The following is a 20,522-nucleotide window of genomic DNA, read 5'->3' as shown; positions in this document are numbered from 1 at the left end:
AGCGGCGGTCGTGGTGGTTATTTGACCATACTTGACCGCGCATCGTCAATCTGGCTGTCAAATCTGGCTGTCGCCTGATGAAGCTGGTTGTAATTACTGGCGAAACGTCGTACTCAGATTGTAAATGTTGTGGCTTGGCTTTCCAACACACCGGTGTGCTGTACTAGTACACTACACTATACACTACACAATACACTACACTATACACTACACTATACACTACACTACTATACACTACACTACTATACACTACACTACTATACACTACACTATACACTACACTACACACTACGCAATACACTACACTATACACTACTATATACTATACACTACTATACATTACTATACACTACACACTAGTGCTGTACTCGTGACGAATTGGCACGTTCTGTTTACGTGACAACCCTTACTAGTTGGCTGTGTCGGGTGGTGGCGGGTTTAACGACACATTTATATGTTCAGGCGATCTAACCAAAAAAAAACCTCTATTATGAATACTTATGCTGTATGACGCACTTCTTTCACACCCTACGTAGCCAACCGTGCTCATCAGAGGTGCGGGGGGGAGGACAACAAACTATACACACACAAAGCAGTTCTAAAGAAATCAGTTTGTGTGTGTTTGTACATTTTATCTTCAGAATGTATTATTCCGAAAACATATTTTTACATCCCTTTGCTGGATGAGAGCCTCCCCCCAGTTTGTGTGTGTTTGTACATTTTATCTTCAGAATGTATTATTCCGAAAACATATTTTTACATCCCTTTGCTGGATGAGAGCCTCCCCCCACACCGTGACCAATTGTGGGAGTTGTTTGACCATACTTCAGCACCGCTGGTCAGTGCTGGTCGGAACAGTGAGAGGGTGATGGGTTGAGTGGCCCGGAACCCGTTGAGATATCGCAACCACTTCCTTAATCGCGTCGTAATTATACGAGCGCAATTGTTTTAGTGGTTCGTGCACAGGATGTTAGCACCCGTGCCCTGTGCGTACGCGCGTGTTTTTTGTGTGTGTAGGCCCAGGCTTTCCTTACTTAAAGAGGCTTATTGTCTCCGCGTGGCCCCACCTGGTCAAATAGAGGCGCCGAAGCCGAATGGAAGTGGGCATAAAAGGGAGGCATTGTACCTGAGAAAAAACTGATCCTCATAGCCTGACCGTCGCGTTTACACGGCGCCCTCGTGTTGACATGCAAGGGGCTTGGGTTGTGATGACGACGTCGCCCGTGACAATGTTGTTGTTGTTGTTGTTGATTTTGTGTCACCGGAGTGAAAACTCGAGGCACCCTGGGATGCGAGAGACTCGGGTGATGAGCTTAATTTGCGGCAGTCACGAAAAAATGGTGAAAGCGTGACGAAATATAAAGAGAACTTGTCGCAATGGAGCGTACAGAAAAATCGGAGCAAAAACAAACTGCGTGGACGCGTGAGAAATATTGCACTGGACATAAATCTGTGGTAAAGAATCGATTTGCTGTCGCACAAGTCTGCCCGTGCTGCGTATTTTTAGACTGATCCTAGGACAAATTATGAATTAAATTACAGAAACATGAAATTACCGTGGAACTCGTGCGCCGACACTGAGTGGCTTGCCGCGAGATCCGGTCGATGCCACGATATTATTGCACGATGTAAAGAAGCCCGCCAATTATCGTTTCGTCCGTTTGGAAAGATATCGCCAAATCACGATTATCGTTGTTTCATTTTTCTTCGGCGATTTCATTTCCTGATTTTTTTTTAAATACGTAAAAATAATTACAAAACAACAAATATCTCAAGTTCACAATAATCGGCAATAAAGTTCTAGAGAAATTCTAGATTTGAAGCTTTCGTGACTGCCATGATTCATATTCTTGGGTTTTTTCGGTAAAGTCACGTAGGTAAAAAATTAAAATTAATCAAAGTAAAATAAAAATAAAATAAAAATCACGACGTTTCGGAGGCAACACAAGCTTCCGTCTTCATGGTGGAACCGTCACAGCACGCTCGCTGTATCAAGTAAATGGCCGTCACCCATCAAGTCAGTGCTCTGTGGCAACGTTTTCCTGAGAGGCGGATGGCTCCACGGCTATTTGTCATCATCGTTTCGTGGCGGCGTGTGCGTTTATAACAGAGGTCGCAACCGGGTACCCGATACCCGTACCCTACCCGATACCCGGCTATCCGTACCCGGCCGGGTACGGGTAGCCGTTTGCGACCCTGGTGCGGCCAAGTACGGGTACGGGTAGGCCGTGAGTCACTGGTGAGTAACCGTTTGTCACTCATTTCGGGTAGGGTACGGGTAGGCCGTGAGTCACTGGTGGGTAACCGTTTGTCACTCATTTCGGGTAGGGTACGGGTAGGGAACGGGTACCCGTACCCGGCCAGGTACGGGTACCCATTTGCGACCCTGGTGCGGCCGGGTACGGGTACGGGTAAGGAAACAAAACCCGTTTGCGACCTCTGGTTTATAAGCGTTGCAGGTTGTGCCGTCGTGATGGTTCAGAAGGCCCCGCGGGGGCATACTTGCGCGTCGAGCAAACTGCGCTCGGGAATGAATGTCCAAGTCGCCTTTTTACCCGTGCTGGAGTCACGGCAGAGCATTTCTGGAGGCAAAGACAATCTTACAACGGTCGGGGGGGGGGGGAGGACACTCGCGATTGTGACAACCGTCACGATCGCGCAACTTGATACCGCGTCATGTCGTACGGTTACAAATTATATCGGATCGACCCCCCCCCCCCCCCATAGCTTAGTCAAAAAAACTTGATACGGTCATCACTCCAAGCTCGTGTGCTGTTTCATTCAGACTCTGTCGCCTCGACGGACCTGGTTTTCACCTGAGGACGGCTGCTTGCGTTGTGGCCGAAACGTCGTGAGAATTATTTTATTATGTTTTATTTTTATTATTTTATTACTTCCCTTCTACGTGACTTTACCGAAAGAACCAAGAAGACGGTCATCACTATTTAATAGGCGACGTTTCGGGCGGGGTCCCTACTTCGTGACACATTAAGAAGAGAAAATGCCACCTAGAATTTTTTCGTTGAACGCCCAGTGTTGTTAACCAACGTGTTAAGATGAGATATTTGTGTTGTTCGCTGTGCTTTTGCATCACCTGCAAACGCAGTAGCAGCGTCGCCAGATCACCGGTTAGATCTCACCGGCGGCAATGTGGACGCTGAGTACTTGAACTTTCCAGCGTGCGACAGTTGCACAGGCGAGCCACAGAGTGGGCCAGCGGTACAACTGAAGGAACGACCACGGCATCGTGGGTTCGTCTACTCTCTTGATATTTGCGTTGAACGAGGGGCACGCCTCCCATCGTGTAGATGGAGGGCGCCAATAAAATGACATACCGGGGGCAGCGTTTGCCCTAAGCAAGACTCTGCCGATGAGACCCCATGAGGTGGAAGCCGGTGCAAGCGGTTGTTCGCTTGAACAAACGCCGCTGCAATTGGATAGTAATGATTACGGTGGGGTAAAGGCAATCATCGGTCAATGTTTTGTGTACGTGTGTGCGTTGAGACGGAGAACGTGGGGTCTGTTGATGTATGTGTTTTACGTGTGTCAGCACAAGTTGATAGATGTGGGCGTGTGTGCAACCCTGCCTGTGCAGTTGTCAGTGGCAAGTCCAGCGAGTGCAGTAACCCTCCCCCCCTTTTTCTCTCCCCCCCTTCCTTCTTTGTCCCAGGCTCCCATTGGGCCGGGAGTCTTTAAATCAGAAATTGATCGCGTTAAGTGATTTGCCAATAGTAAGGCTTGTTGCTATCCGTCGCGGGCTAAGAGATTTACAGATAATTCCATTGGCTGGGCCAGTTACATGACCCTCGGTGTGACCTGGAAATCTGCGACATCAATCCCACCCACCCGACCAGCACCCCCACCGCACCGCTCCCCAAGTTTGGCTCAGAGTCAAGGCAAGCCGCAGTAGCGGGCGGTGGTGGCAGTGGGAGATGATGGGGGTGGGGGGGGTGGCAGATTTGGTGGGGTTGGGTTCGGGTGATGGCCAGGGGGGGGGGTGGTAGGCGCAGCCATTATCTGACTTTCCACGCCCGGCTCCCCGGTTTTTTTTTGTGTGTGTGGCTTCGTGCGTCCGCACTTATCGGTCGAGAAACTTAGCGCATTCACGTCTTTTACTCCTTCTCTCACCCCCCCCCCCTCTGCTTCTCGCACCCCCGACCGAACAACTGGAACGCGTTTGTTGCGGGTGAACGGGGGAGCAGTTGCCGCTCGTGTGAGAGACGTGGGGGGGGGGCAGGCAAACGTCTTGGAAGGAAAGCGACGGCACGAAGAGACGCTGTAGCCCGCGCGGGGAAGGGGTAGGGGGGGGCCTTAGTCCGCACGGCGAAGTCGCCGTCTTGTTTTGTCGAGAACTTGGTGGGGGGGGGGGGTTCTCCTCTTTCCTGCCGAGCCAATTAAAGCGTTGTGCCAATCGCCAAGGTATGTGGGGTTTCGGAGCGATCGCGCGAGTGGAGACGCGCCGAGGTGGGGGTGGTGGTTTTGCGTGCGGGACGCTGCGGCGGTGTTTATTCCTCTCCGGCTTTAAAAAAAAAAGAAAAACCATGTTCCGTGAAAATGTGTTGTTGTCGATGCCTGCACGGAGTTGGTGAGAGTGGGCGAGTTGGGGTTGTTTGTTTCGCGGCTGAAGACAATTAGCGTGTCCAAGTTCGAGGTCCGTAAGTAGGACGCTGTTTGACAGCAAGATGTTTCGGCAGTGGCAGCAACAGTAAAAACATCTTGCCTCTTTCCCCCCCCCCCCCGCTTTCCTTTCAAATTCGTTGGCAGAATTTGATCGGCAGCGCGTTTTAGATCATCATGATCATTATTATTATTTGTAATTCCACGTCCGTATATTAAGAGAGAATCGACGACACATCGTTCGCGGTCGCTTGCCTCTGTCTCGTGTGTGCGGGGGGGTGGGTGGGGGAACACGCGGGCTAATGGAAGAGTATTTTTTGAAAAAAATGTAAAAAAAACCCACACCCCTATAAAAGCAACAGAAAGGAGACGAACAAAGGCAGCACTCGCTCACAGCTGCAACAGAAATTCGGGGCGGTGTTTTGATAATTTCCCCCCCCCCCCGCGCGTCACCCTCCCACACACACACACACAAGCGCGGCAGGTATCACATGAAAGCCAGCCACTTTTCGCGTCTGTGTTTGTTTTTCTGTCTGGCCCCTCAGAACTCTGAGCTCTCCCCCCCCCCTCACTCCGTCTCCCCCCCTGGTGCATTTTGCCCTCAGACAAAACCTTTCTGCCCAGCCTCAGAATGGACACGTTTAAAAAAATATATTAAAATTGATTGATTGCCCTCAATTGCATCACGATTTTGCTACCGGCATGAGTCTTCGTTTCCAGGGCAAAAACTCCATCCGGGGCCCATATTCCCAGCCGTGGTATATACGTACGTAGGACTTCTTTCTCACCGTACATAGCCAACCGTGTTCATTGGAGGTGCGGGGGAAGGGTCAACAGCGTGACGACGTTTGTAGCTCTCCGCACGGAATGTAGCGCACGCTCAAGCGACGGTTGACTTGGCACGTGTTTATCGGTGTCGGGGAAAATGGCCGGCGGTAGATATTTTACGGGGCTGTCCCCTCGCCCCTTTGTGGCATAATTACGGGATGCGTTTCGGTGGTCAGACACCAACGAGAGGCCGAAACTACGAGGCATCAAGTCTGCGCTAACCCACACATGCTTGTGGTAAAACGTACAAACAAATATGCTTTGATAATGTATACACTATCCTTGAAACTGAGTGACCTGCACCTATTTTTTCACGGCCTTGTCTCACCGGTGCTGTCGAGCAAAGAACGTCAAAAAGATGGAACAGCTCAAGGACAATGCCAACTCCATAGAATCGATAGCTCGGGTTAAGCCGTTCTGTCTGTGGGACCCTGTTTATGCCAGAAAGGTAATGGCTTCATACTTTTTGGTTTTTTCGGTAAAGTCACGTAGGTAAAAAATAAAATAATTGAAAACAACTAAATTAAATCACGACGTTTCGGGCGCAACACAAGTGTCCTTCATTTTTCTTAGGTTTTTTCGTTTAAGTCACGTAGGTAAAACCGTGCTGTGACGATTCCACCTGAAGACGGAAGCTTGTGTTGCCTCCAAAACGTCGTGATTTTTATTTTATTTTTATTTTACTTTTATTAATTAAAAAAAATAATTTTACCTACGTGACTTTATCGAAAAAACCTAAGAATATGAATCCTTGCAGTCATGAAAGCTTCAAATCTAGAATGTCCTTCTTCAGTTGGGGACTACGTAGCGAAAGCACAACCGCTTAAGTGTGTGGCTTTCCTGTTTTTTTATCATCTTGATAAATGGCAAAAGGGTCGGTCCCATGGATAGGACCGTCCTTGTTTTGAATTCAATTTTTTGTATTTTGTTTACATATTGGTGGATATGATATTTCCACATGGCAGGCACACTGATGCAGTTCAGTGCGGAACTACGTTTAATGTGTCTTTTTCGCCAGTATCAAAATTACCAACAAATAAGAATAGGTTTTCCCTTTTCTGGCAATAAAACAGGAGGTGTGACGATGGTCAAACACCAAATAGATATACTTTTTTCAAGGAATCAAGTGCTGCATTAACCACACGCACTTGTTCGCCTTTTGCCGCTGTTCTTTGGTGTAAGACTGGTGAGACGATGCCGTGAAGAAGGCGGTCTCTGGTGAAGGCCGATCGGTTTCAAAGACGATGCAAATATAATTATTATCAGAGCATGTTTGTTTTCATGTTTGTTTTCATCTTTTGACACAATTATGTGAGGTTAATGCAGACGTGATGCCTTGCAGTAGGTATACCTATTTTTGTGTTTGAACATCTTTAATGCCCGTTTAATTACCAGAAATGGGTATGGGCTATTCTTACATTTAATGTGTTGGTTTTTTGGTTCAATCATCTTTGACTGGGCTTTGGACTCCCTCGCCACGCCACCCTCTCTCTGCCTGCAAATCAATCTGCCTGACCCAACTCAACAGCAAACTCATCGCCAGTCACAAACGGAGTTCACCTGCGTAAGAAATTCTTTCAATTGGCTCTGCACACGGTCGCAGAGACTCGGCAGATTTGTCAACAACACCAGTGCGTGTGTGTGTGTGCGCGGGTGCGTGTGCGCGTGCGTGCGTGCGTGTGGGGCCTTATAACAACTGTCACTCCCAGGCAGTCCCCCATCCAAAGGGGGAGAACATTGGCCCACACCTACTTGCTGTACTGTGTCTCCTACAGGCACATTGTTTGTCAAAGCAAGGGACGTGATAATTCGCACCGTCGCCACACTGCGCTCCGTTCAACCGCGGATGCCCTTCCCTGTCCCCGAATGTTTTGCGGCAAATGCCATCGCATCTTCACATCTCACGTCGGCTGTCGAGTCAACGCAGCCAATCGTCATCGTCGTCATCAGCCATTGTCTGTCCACCGCTTGGATGAAGGCCCTCCACACGCCATCATCATCCCATCACGGCCCAGTGCCTCCACCGTCCGCCCGTGTCACTCGTGCACTTGAACCGGCGATCTCGTCGCTCCACCTACGCGACGTTCGTCCGCTCGGACGCACGCGTTTCTCTCGTTTGCTTAAGTAAGGAAGTTAGCCAATTATTAAATCAAAAGCACGCGGCGGTTTGGAGAAAATGAACAAAATCGCGTGGGTGCGCGTTCGTTCTTTTACACGCCCGCAAAAACAACGTTCATTTGTTTTGAATCGCTCGAGGTTAATAAAAAATAACACGCATCTTTTTGCATATTTTTTAAACGGCAAAAGCAATATTGCGGAGGACGTGCCACGGTCGCTGTGGTGGCAGCGGCGGCGGCGTTGTGAATATGAATTTCGCCTGCAGGGCTGCGAAAGTGCACGGCGCGACGCGCGCATTAATGCATGAAGCTAACTCGGAGGCATAGTTAATTCCGCGAGGCTGCCAAGTGCCGTGACATCTTACGCCGATCCCCGGCCCGGTTTTTTTTGTGCGAGAAGAAATCCATTTGCGTTATTGCACTTTTCAATTCGTGCTCAACCGCGCTTGGAATCACCTGTGACATCGCATCCCAGATTTACAAATCTTCCAGTCTGCTCGCCATTCTCCAAACGCGATCGGGGGGGGGAAGGAGTGGGGGAGCGCCGTATAAATGCGCGCGCTCGCCGTCGCTGCCTGTTATTGCAGATACTCCGAGCGTACCGGAAAAAAAAAGAAATCGGTGGTCTTCAAATTTTAATTGTGCGGATGTACGGAATTTGTTTTATTGTTGCATTTTTCATATTATTTACATTGATTTGCATTTTTGTATACGTGTTTTAATTTTTCGAACTCCACCCGTGCCTGCCCGTGTGTTGCATTTGCAGACGATTCGCAGCAGCGCGCGGACGTCACGCCAGGCGCCCTGTCTGGCCAGCTGCACCATGCCGACGTGGGGAGTCTGCCAGACGGCGGTGAGAACACGTGTTTATTATTTTATTTTTTATTTTAGACTCGCCTTGGTTTTCCGTGCAGCCCACAGCCCCATTTGGTTGCGGTGAAAAAAAATATATATATGTAACGGTAATATTTGAACGGAACCCTAAATAGCGAGCCTCTTAACGACGCGCGCACGGGATAACCCATCGCTCTGCTCTCCCCGCACTTGGATGATTTGTCACGATGTAAACTTATTTGCTCTTGGTGGTAAATTGTTTCTCGTTTGTTCTGTGTCAATTTGTCTATGATTGTTTGGCCCCCGTTGGGTCCAAACTTGGCATTCGCTTTTCATCGTCGTCGTGATGGGCTGGCATCTATCCACTGCTAGGTTAAGGCCTCCCGAAGCTGAATATTTAATCGGTGTGAATTGTCAGTCATGGATTGCTGCGTGCTGATCTCGGCGTGCTGTGTCGTGATCTCAGGAGTGGATTTTAAACCGAAGGGTGACCGCATCGCCGCCCCGCGATTCTTCTGCGAACTTCCAGCGTTCTGTGTCGTCTCCTTGCGATTTTTTCCGCCGTTCGTTACCCCAAGTAATTTTTCCGAGCAATCTTTTGTTGCAAGGAATTTTATTTCGTGCAACGCTGATTCGTTTGTACACCATTTGCCCGATTTTATTCTTTTACTTGGTCATCTTTGCCCCAATTTATATCTCCACTTTCGAGCTCCTTCGCTGCTTATTAGTTTGTGTGCGGAGCTTTTCGCGTGATTGCTTCTGTCATTTTGGTGACCCGGGCCGCTCTTGAAGATGAGACTCGTCCCGGGTCTCTTTGAGTTCCTCATCCGGTTAAGCGACTTCAACTTGAAACCTCCTGAGTTTGCCGCCTCGTCTCCCCGTGACGTCTCTCTCTCTCCTTGCAGGGGCCAGTGACCTCGCGTCCCAGCGGCAGCACCAGCAGCTAAGCCGAGCCAAGCGCTTGCTGGAGGGAGGCAGGGGCAGCCCTCCGTCCGACGCGGCGCTACCCACCAAGAGGCCGAGGGCGTCGCAGAACGGCGAGGGGAGGCTCGTGCAGGTGACGAAACCCGCGGGGCTTGCGCTCGGCGGTCGCGCCGGCGCAGCCGACGTATCGACCTCGAGCGCCGACGACGCTGAACCTTTATGACCCCTTTCCCGTTCCGAGACGGCTGCAAGTTGCGGGGTGGGGTGTCCCGTTCACCCCGACCCTCGGAACGCGCGAGCGGCTTGGCGTTCATTTTATTTCGAGAGGCGTGGCGCCGTCGTTTTCCGAGACATTGAACTCACCGCAGAGAACCGTAGCGACACGACCCGCGCACTACGATAGCTGGCGCCTAACCGTGCCACGTGCCCTCCCGTGCGCTGCCCTGTGGGGGAGCCTCTGCACCGATAACGTTTTATTTTAGTCCTTTGTCAGCCATTCACCTGGTTCTCTGGACCTCTAGGCATTCATCCAAGCGGTGTCAATCGACCGCTGGATAAAGGCCTGCCGATGGCACGTCGGTCGTGGGGGTTGTTTGACCATACTTCACCATGCTGGTCGGTTTAGATGTCAGTCTCCACTGCTTCTAGTCATGGCCCGGAATAAAACTCGGGCCGCCGTGTTCATAGTGCGGCGCGCGCTAACCCCGTCGCCACCATTCCACCACACGGTACTTGAACCTTATGGCGGGACCCCGGGGTCCCATAAGCCCCCGGGGGCTCTCGCGTGAACTGCGTTGCGACGTCATTTAATGTCCGTTGAAGGTGAACGACGCGGCAATCTATTCCTCTCGACGAACTCTACACGATGCGCTAATCAAATTTTTGTTTGTGACTACGGAAATTTTGGCAACGATGGGTGCTTGGTGAAGAACGAGAGGTTTGATTTCTGGTGGGTCGCGGCGTTTACATGATCGGTGGGACGGAGTCGCCAAAAATAAGTAAATTAAATACGATATATATATTTTTTTTACTCGCGTTTATTCGAGACCCCGGGGTCCCGCCATAAGGTTCAGTTGTCGCAGACAGAGCCGTTGAGGCGCACGAGTTCATCATCACCGAGATGATCAGCAGCCGTGATCTATCCGCTGCTGAACAGTGGCCTCCCTAAGCTGTCCTGCCATCTCTCAGGGTCCTGCGGGATATAACGAGCCATGGAAACGAGTTGGGATCATGTAAAAAAAAACATGCGCAGAGTGGCAGATTGAACGGGGGGGAGGGCAGAGAGCGGCAGGGGTGGGGTGGGTGGCAGTCGGGTTTGGTGGGGGGGGAGGGTAGACATTAAATTAAATTTCCTTTTAAAGCGGCTTCAAATAATTTCATCGGTTCCTGATGGATAAGTGGAGTGTGTAGAGGCGAGCGCCCATCTACAAAGGGGAATCTTAATTAGTCGGCGATGAAAGCGTCCGGCGGATCGCACCAGACGGCGGGTGTCTGGCGTGGGATCATTTCCTTCGTCGCCCTGCGACGGGTTTATTCCGTCTCTCTCCGCGCCCTCTCGTCGCCACGCGGTCACTCGCCATGAGACGGGGGGGGGGGGGGATGACACGCAGCCATCGCCGCCGCCGCCGCCGCCGCCGCACTCGGATCCGTCGCGGACGTTCGACGGCGCGCCGGTTTCTGCCCGGACGACGGACAAATCTGGCAGTGGAGTTGAGCGCGGAGGGAAGCCTAAGGAAAGATTTCGATCGATGGCGCTTTGATTGCCGCGTCCGCCGTTAAGTGCCTGCAAACGGGGCAAGCGGCACGGACCGGACGGTACGGGCCGCACCGGGGGAGACGGACAAAGCAGACTCGACGGTACAGACAATAGTCGATCCTTGAAGCAAATCGTGACCTTCCCCTGTGTTGACTATTATCCCTTCACAGGCGGGGGGGGCAGTGAGTCTGTACATGCCTGTAGACAGCGGCAGCAATTAGTCTTAATTGGTCGTTTCCAGGAGCTTCCGCGTGCACCTGCGCCCCAGAGCGCAGTCTTAGCGGTGACATCATTTGTATTTTTATGTCAACGCAACCCACACTAAGAGGGGACCGGGGAAACGGGGAACGGTGGCACAGAGGTTAGCGCACTGCACCATGAATAATTGGCATCAGAATATTTTATTTATCCTGGAGGTATCCGATCAGCTCTTTTTCCATGGATGTCCAGGTAGGGGCGCTGGGTCAGAACGTTACAGCGACAAACAATCGGAGCGCAAGGTAGAGAGGAAAGGTAAAAAAAATCACTTAAAAATACCTCCTATTGGTGACAATGTGATAAAAATGATCATTTCATCTTGTGACGGAGCATTCGATCACAAGGAGGCATCCCCGGAATATCCACAGGCGAGCGAGCGGGGAAGGCCCAGGCGCTGAGTCGGCGCCAAATTCTCCGCCCCTCCTCACCAAGTTCTGCGGTCCTCTATATATGAAGGCGTTCGCAGCCAATTACCGAGCGGTTTACATGCAGGAGTCTGGAGCGCCCAGTCAAGCGAGCAATCACAGTTTAGTTTAACACGCAGTAGTTGTAGCGGTAGTAGGGCTTTCGTGGCCAATAGTATCCATAATAGAGGTTTTTTTGGGTTAGATCGCGTGAATATATAAATGTGTAGTTAAACCCGCCACCACCCGACACAGCCAATTAGTAAGGTTTGTCACGTAAACTAAACGTGCCAATCTGTTACTAGCACAGCACGCCGGTTGCGTGCTGTTGGAGAGTAAACCCACATTTACAATTAAGAGTACCGTGACATTTTGACGGTAATTACAACCAGCATCATCAGGCGACAGCCAGAGTTGTGGAGACATCCTCCTGTTTCGGTCTTGAATCACAGTTTCCGCTAACATTGGCAGCCTTAGCAATATCGCTGCAGCCACCCGTTACCACTGATAACAATAATTATTGATATTCATAGTACGCCCATAACGTAACGGAATATCTCGGAGCCACGCAGGGCCACGTGATAGGGACCTCCAGTTGCAATGTGAGTTAAAATAAGAATATGGTAATCTAATAACAATAATATGATTAACTTACCGCTTTCTGTCACTCTAATGCTGGACAAATGCCCCCCCATTCTAGATTTGAAGAAAAGGCCCCCCCCCCTACTGTGAATCAAACTGTGGTCACCGCCGGGGTTTTAGCGCTGTGGCGTTGGCGGCACTGATCACTGCGCCACCACTCCCCAGCCCTTGCTGTCTTTTGTCGGGCAGCGTTGTCTGATGTGGGGGGGGGGGGGGGGTGGTGGTGGTGGTGGTGGGGGTTGGCTGTATCTGTCTCGTCGTGTCTGCCCGCCTGCCCGGTGAAATTAAATAAGTCGGAAGGCAGGAAGGTTAATGCATCATTAGGGGGCCCCGAACGACGAGCGCCGTTTAAAATGTGCAATTAGAATATAACTGGGACATTCGGCTCCGGAATCAATAAGTAATAAATGAGAGCGCTTTTAATTCGAATAAAAATGTGCAAATCATTTCACGAGCAGCCGCTCTTTGTCGCTGTCGTCGCGCGCATATTCGGCTAAGAGTGGAGGTAAAAAATACATGGGCGCGTGGACGCGTGCCCGTGCGTGCGTGCGTGTGCTCCGTGCGTGCGACCGCGCTCTCGCGAACGGTAATGAAAAGCTACGGCCGCGGCCTGCCCCGACGGCGGAGACGATGGCAGAATTCGTGATTTTCCCAAATGCCGGCGCTCCGCTTAAACTCTAAACATGTTGTGGAAGTGCGCGGTGTTTTTTTTCTCTGTAATATATATATCTCGTGTTCGCTTCGAACGTGAATCTATATTCATTAGAAAAATACGTCTCTGGCGGGCAATGGAACGTGCGAGCCACCTGGTCGATGTTAGAGATAAATGCAAACACAAAGGCGGTGTGGAGAGACAAACCGGGAGGGGGCGGTGGGGGGAGGCCCCCCCACCTTCCCCCCAACCGCCCCCCCCCCCACGAGAATATTTTAGACAGCCACTATATGTCATCGACCATTTGTGCGATTTTTTTTTTTGTTACGACGGTAAAACGAAACGTGCCAGCGACTTGAGGCTTCCCGTGCCGAACGCAACATTCTAATCCGGCACTGCTGCAGTGTAACGGTCAGCACGCAATCCGGTTCGACTCCATCACCCGGCGAGGCCGTTAAAATCACCTGGTGGGTTTACGTGTGGTGGCGTAAAGTGTGGGTACTCCCCAACCCCCCCCTTCCCAAGACGTCTGACCAGCGCGGAAGAGTAGGCCAAACACCCCGTCTGCAGCAGCGCTCCCTCTGGCAAGAGGCCCTCCTTCCGGCAGCTGGTGGCGCAAGCGACACGTGGCAGGGCTGCTCCCTTCAGTCGCCTTTCACACGGGGGGCTGGAAACCAAATTTGGCCCCCCTGCGGGACGCTCGCTTGCCAAGCAGACGACGTCGAGTAAACAACTTTTGGCGATGGTCGCGCGTACGCAAGGGTTTTTACGTAACGCTTTCCAGCGCCCGTCCGTCTCCTGAGTTTGTAGGACGAGCGATTCCGCAACGGGGAATTGCTCTGTTGGCTCCGCGTTTTCTTTTGGTCCGCGGTTCTGAATGGATCGCACTTAGGGGAGTTATCGCGCGTCCCACAGCCTCCCCGTTACAGACGGCCCCGACGGAGTTATACAGACGGCCTGATGGAGTGTAAAGGCTCTTTAAGCCTCGTGTTGGCAAAGTGTGACTAAAAGATACGGGGGGTGATTAAAGTGGCGCTGATGCCACCGTGGCCATTTATGCCAGGTGCAGATGAACTCTGAAATCCATCTCGTGACCGAGCAATCTCCTTGGCGCCGTGCCCACAGGCACTCGGGGGTTTAGCGGTAGATATTAGCCGTGTCTCCCGGTGCCGACTTCCTGGGCTCAGAATCTGCGTTTGGAATGCCCCCTCAGATGCATTGGCCGTGTCACTCGGAGAGCCGGGCACCCGAGTTCCAGAGATTGAACAGCGGGGCTTGGACGCCCGTGGCTTCTCAAGTGCCGACGTTAATTCGGTGGGAAAAAAAACATTTGCGGAGGCGACCGCGTGATTCAGAGGTCGGATGATGCCGAGTTCCTACTGCTGCGCTCCTCGGTGTCAACTGCCCGTAGTGAAGCTGGGTTCTCAAGGTAGTAGAGCTGATGGTCTCGGCTCAGTGTCACCAATGACTGCACAAGGAAATAGAAGTTTAATCAAGTGTGGTTAATCGGTTATAATGAAGTATCCCAGCCTTGAAGACAATAAAGTTTTCTTTCTTTTCTTACCAGCACCGTTGCTTTATCTTTACCTTCCCTCTCCGCAGGTTGACGGCGACAGCAAGGAGGCTCCAGTGACGGTAGCGGCGGTGGCGGTAGTGGCCGGGCCCGCGGAAGCGAGGTCGCTGAGATGTCCCCTGTGCCAGGACTCGCTGGGCAGCGAGAGCCGCCTGGAGGCACACCTGTCGCGCAAGCACAGCGTCGCACGCGGCTGCATCGCCGGCATCATCGCCGCGGTGAGAAAGCGAGCCGGCTGATTGGGCGGGCGGGCGGGCGGGCGAGCGGGCAGGAGGGAGGGTGGCGGGTGAGCCAGCGGTCGGGCGAGCCAGCGGTCAGGCGAGCGTCCGCTGGGATCGGCGTGTGGTTAGAGGCCGTGGCGGATGGGGAACTGTGCAGGGGGGGAAGTGGCCAGAGTGGAGAGAGTCACTCGCCACACGTGGTGTAGCAGCCGCTAGGAGTCGTGACGATGGTGACGATGATGGCGACGATGATGGCGACGATGATGGCGACGATGATGGCGACGATGATGGCAGCCGTGAGCAGGACAGCCTTTCTGTCTTACCGCTGCTGGCTTTAGATTATCTCCACGCCGTGCGGGCAACACACGCTGGAGACTGTGCTTGAGATTTGTCTGTTGCTTGAGGTTGTTTTGCCAACGCTGGTCAGTGCGGGGTGGTGAATGTAGGGAGCGCAGGTCTGGGAGGTAAACAATATTGCTTTGACAGGCACACACCGGATATTTTACGATTACATAACAGGGTGGGTGGGAGAGTGCGGCACCCCTGGGTGTGTATTCGAGGTATGAATCTTGATTTAAAGCTTTCGTGACTGCAGGAATTCATACTCTTTGGGTCTTTCGGTAAAGTCACGTAGATAAAAAAAAATAATAGATCACGACGTTTCGATCGCAACACAGGCAATCGTCTTCAGGTGAGAGAGAGAGAGAGAGAAATCTACTGAAACAAGGTCTTGTATAGGCCTGAGATGGGTGCAGCCTCAGGTTAAGAGGGCGGGGGGATTAGCATGTCAATGATGCTTCGGTGGCAGATCGAGTAGGACATCAAGCCTGTCAATACAAAGACATCCAACCTCGTGATGCAACTCAAGAGAGTCCGCTAACATCGGCAGGAAGGATGGAAACATCTCAGTAGGTTCAGACTTTACCTGGTTAATCACGTCCTTCCAATGATTGCGCAATTTGTTACCCATCTTCTCGGTTGAATCTGTCTGTGTTTATATATCTGGATGGCTTCATGGACAGATCTTTGATGATAGTGGGTTTGCATAGTACCTTCGTCTGGACAAAAAATTCTAAATTTTTCCAAAACAAAGGTACTTTGCAAACCCACTGGCTGTCTTTGTATTGACAGGCTGGATGTCCTCCTCGATCTGCCACAGATGCATCATTGACATGCTTGTCTCCCCGCCCTCTATATAAGACCTTCTTTCAGTAGCTTTCGCTCTCTCACCTGAGGACGATCGCCTGTGTTGCGATCGAAACGTCGTGATCTGTTATTTTTCTATCTACGTGACTTTTACCGAAAGACCCACAGAGTATTCGAGGTATCTTAATGCGATATCAGAAGTAGTTACGTGATCGCGGCTTCAGCGGACCGTTGCTCTTGCACGGGGGTGATTGCCGTATCTCAGTAACGTGATGCCGATATTCGAATTGGAGATCAACACTTGGTTGAGGCTTCCCTGTCGCTGACCTTCACGTGAATTGAACGTGACAGCCGCTTGCAAGTTGGCCTGCACCAGAGAACGTGTGACGGAATTCAATAGCGCCGAGAAGAGTTTCGCAACGCAGCGCATGGTGAATGTATAAACACGTGCATGGACACCCAGAGGAATAAGAATAAAAAAAAGCTAAATGATCAAATGAACATAAACTAAACTAACGAACGAAAACTCAAGCAGGGCAAGATTGAGAGCGCAACTTTCAGTGCGTAGATGCGGTCTTGGCTATTCCGAAAGAAGGCACCGTGTTGCCAAAACTACGTCCGGCGTTTCGCTCCCGGCCACATGACGGAGCGAAAACCGTCGGGACGTCGTGCCGATGAGCGGGGGGGGGGGGTGGGGGGCGGCGAGTCTCGACTATTCGGCGCGACCGCGAAACCCCACGCGGCCGCAGCGACATCTTTCCGTCCGCCGCTCTTGTGACCGCTCGCCCGCTCGCTAGCGCGCAACCACGACGACTTTGCCCCGTCGGTGATCCGGCAATAGCAACGCGAGGTGGTGGCGGCGGTGGCGGCGGCCCCGCTCCGCCTGTTCCGTCGACGGCGACGCTCAACGTCCCGAGACGTCGGCCGCCACGGGAAGCGGAGAGAGAGCCCCGCACAGAACGGCCCAACCTCGTAGCCAATTAGCGATCATCCTTAGCCAGGGACAATTTCCCCCTGCGCAGAGAACGAACGGGGGGGGGGGGGGGGGGGGGGATGCTGGTCACTTTGCCCCGCACGCGCCGTGAGCGAGTACACACATTATGCATTGTTAACGCGCGGTAATTAGCTAATTGGCGTATTTGCCGGAATAAATTAGAAAGATGCTTAATTGTGTTTTCCTTCGCGAAGCTTAATTATTTTTCCGTTAGGTGCTGTAGTTTTATTTTTATTTCGCTCTCTCTCTCGCCGCCGGCCGCTGCCCGCTATTTGCCCGCCTGTTTAAGATTCTCGCCGTCTCGCTCGCATTCCTTTCATCTTTATCCGGAAGAAAATATGGGCCCATTAAGTCGGAACGTTTGAGTGCCTCTTAATTGGATAAAATCGGTTCATTATTTCTTGGGAGCCGACGCACTTGCCTGCTTCTTGTTCGTCATTAGCGGCGTGATTGTGGGGCGCTGAAAAAAACCCGCGGAGGCGGGAGGAGGAAGATTTTGGCACACGGCGGCAGTGGTGGGGGGGGGGGGGGGGTGGGCAGAGGTGACTTTTGATGTTCAGATTCTGAAGGAAAACGGGAAATCTAATTTTCAGGAGAGGCGTCGCGAGTAAAGCGCCCGGCCCCGTTGCCAATCCGAGTTCGCGGTAAGCGAACATCCCCACAGACAAAACCAAAGACTCTTCTTCTATCTTTGGGGCATTTTCTTTTTGCCGGTGTCAAGATGATGAACAAAAGAAAGTAAAATGCTTGATGCTAGCAAATAGGATCCCGTAGATATAACTGCTTAACCCGAGCGTATTAATGCTGTGGCGTTTGCATTGTCCTTGTACTGTGTTCGCCTTTTGCTCGATAGCGCACCGGCGAGACAAAGCCGTAAAAAGCCGCCGTCTCTGGCGCTGCAGGCCAATCCGTTTCAAGGGCAGTGCGTAGATTATCAAAGCATGTTTTACCGCAAGCATGTGCGGTGAATGCAGACCTGATGACTTGTCATCATAGGTGTCTGTTTGGTGTTTGAACATCTTATACCTCCCTGTAATTATTCGGAATCAGAATATTTATACTGGAGGAATCCAATGAGCTATAAAGTTCCTCTTCACAGATGTCCAGTAGAGACGGGTTAAGAACGTTACCACAACAAACAGAACGAAAACACGGTAGGAGTGCAGAGTACATGAAAGGTAAACAAATCACACAAACACAGACACAACACGAAACCATCCCCATCCTACCAGGCAAAGCCCACTGAGGTATTAATTTATCTTTCAGAAGCGAGGGTAAAGCCTTTTCTCTTTCTTATCAACTCTTCAGCATCATCATCACCATCATCGGTATCAGCCGCAATCAATTGCACTGCTGGATTAAAGGTCTCCTCCCCCCAAAGTCTCGGGAGATACGGGGGATTGGGGACCGTCTGGACCGTCGGGAAAAAGTTTGCGAGTGGCCTTGGGCAGGCCGCGCGCCGTGGCTCGAAGGGGACGGCGACGACGGTGGGCGGAGGGCGGCACCGCCGACGAGGGCGGCACTGCCGACGAGGGCGGCACTGCCGACGAGGGCGGCACTGCCGACGGAGGTGACGTCCGCCGCGGAGTTGGGAGCGGTCAGGATTGTCTCGCGGACGGACGGACGGACGTACGGGTTCTTTCATCACGAGACCGCGAGAGTTGGCGGTGGCTTGCGGGGGAGGGTGGGGGTGGGTTGGGATAGACCACGGCTGGCGGTTATGATGAGGACGACGACAATGTCTGTATTTCAATTTACAAAGTGAGTTTTTTTGCCCAGCGCTACCCACAGCTGATGTGGACTCTGCACGCGTGCATCTTGTTGTTTTATTGTATTTCAATGAGAGGCGCGGTGCAGAGCACACACCGCTACGTGGGGAGAAGGGGGTACAGAAACTCCGTGGACAAAGGGTCCCTGAACTCCTGGGTTTAGAGAAGGGGAGGAGAATGGGCTCCCTGAACCACCCAAGTTCGGACCACGAGCGACTATCCGTACTTTTATGTGGGGAAGATACGAAACTTTTATTTGAACAGGGAAGGCCCACTGAGCTACGGTATATAGCCATTTTTCAGAAACGACCTGGCCACACAATCGATAGCTCGACGAAGTGGCTCATCATCATCACCACGTGGAAATGTACAGCTGCCAAATGCTCTGAACGCGTGCACGTTGATTCTAAATGTGGAGGGAAAAACCGGAGGACCCGAATAAAAATTCCACGCGACCACGGGGAGAGAGAGAGACACGCAAACTCCAAATATATAGGCGTCAGGGTCGGGATCGAACCCACGACCTCCTGTACACCAGGCGAGGTAGTTAACTTATCCTAGCCACCGTGATGATGATGAGAGAGAGACACTCAAACTCCAAATATACAGCAGCAGGCGTCAGGGTCGGGATCGAACCCACGACCTCCTGCACACCAGGCGAGGTAGGATAGAGGGAGCAGGGAGAAGGAGGCGGCGGGGGGAAAGGGGGGTGGGAGAAAGGAAGGGGTGGGGGAGAGATGCACCTTTAGTTTCCTTTACATTGCCACCTTCCGCCTGTCGCTGTAGTTTTTATTTTGCAGCTGCGCCCGCCGCTACGGCAGCACCTGCAGGGCCGCCGCGCGTCCGCGCTAATTATCGACGAAGTCGCCCCGTACCCACACGTGCCGGGGATGCGTCGTTGGCCCTAACGAGGCCTCGCGTAATCAGCGAAACCTCGGGGATAAATTGCCGCGGAGGGTTGCGGTGCGTGCCGAACCATTCGCTGGCAGAGGTGGCGAAGGGGGGGGGGTGAAAACCGCCGGTGACTGTAAGCGAGCGCTCAACCTGCCGGAGTTGTTAATTGACGGCGAGCATTAACGCGCGGTGGCACTGCGCTACGCGTGTCTGTGTGCGCGTTTGTGTTCGGTGTCTGTGTGCGCGCGCGAGTGTGCGGGCGTCCGTGTTCGCGCACTGGGGCGACAAACCTGGCGACCCGATCCCCGCTCACGAACGACGATAAGTGGCGAATGTTTGAACCCATCCCGTAGATCTCTCTCCTCTAGGTCAGCTCAGCCTTAAGCGACCATCAACGGCGGGGCGTGCTGTTGGCCGCGCCCTCGTGTGCTGCGCCGACCTTGATAAGTGCTCGCAAACAGCACCACTGCTTGTCTAAACAGGAGATCTGCGTGTGTGTGTGCGTGTGTGCGTGTCTCTTTGCTTGCGCTCTGCAGCTGTCTATGGCTGAGACGTCCTCAACAGACTCCACTCCCACAAATCCGTGCGAGGCGAGTGTGGCCGACGGCAAGACACCATCCTCTCGTGGTACGTGTGCCACATTTTTGTTCAGTATGTATATTGACCGTGAATGTTCGCAGGCGCAGAATGCCAAGCGGGCAGCCGCAAACAGCGCTGTTGAGGATGTGATGGATTATAAGAGTGAATATACATGTTCCGAATTGAGACCTTGAAAAAGGAAGAGACCGTTTGGAGGGAATTACAAACTTGTCGGGCGATGCGAGGAAATTAGCAGAAAGATAATGAACGTTTTAAAAATATAAAAAATATCACGGGGAAAAATATATACACGC

The 20,522-nt window shown here is 52.0% G+C and overlaps 1 protein-coding gene across 1 annotated transcript in view; it reads left to right on the top strand.

Annotated features, from left to right (window-relative positions):
- The window catches only part of LOC133355881 (zinc finger homeobox protein 3-like), a 90,618-nt gene that overhangs the window by 59,137 nt on the left and 10,959 nt on the right, over positions 1-20,522 (top strand). The window contains 4 exon segments of the mRNA XM_061573295.1: positions 8,329-8,415; positions 9,302-9,453; positions 14,635-14,823; positions 20,166-20,256. Coding sequence (XP_061429279.1) covers positions 8,329-8,415; positions 9,302-9,453; positions 14,635-14,823; positions 20,166-20,256 — 519 coding nt within the window.

Source organism: Lethenteron reissneri, chromosome 52 (assembly GCF_015708825.2).
Source record: "Lethenteron reissneri isolate LAM-NWPU_2019-01 chromosome 52, ASM1570882v1, whole genome shotgun sequence".
NCBI lineage: Eukaryota > Metazoa > Chordata > Hyperoartia > Petromyzontiformes > Petromyzontidae > Lethenteron > Lethenteron reissneri.
The sequence above is the reverse complement of the archived record's forward strand: the minus strand, read 5'-3'. Positions and strand labels throughout refer to the sequence as shown.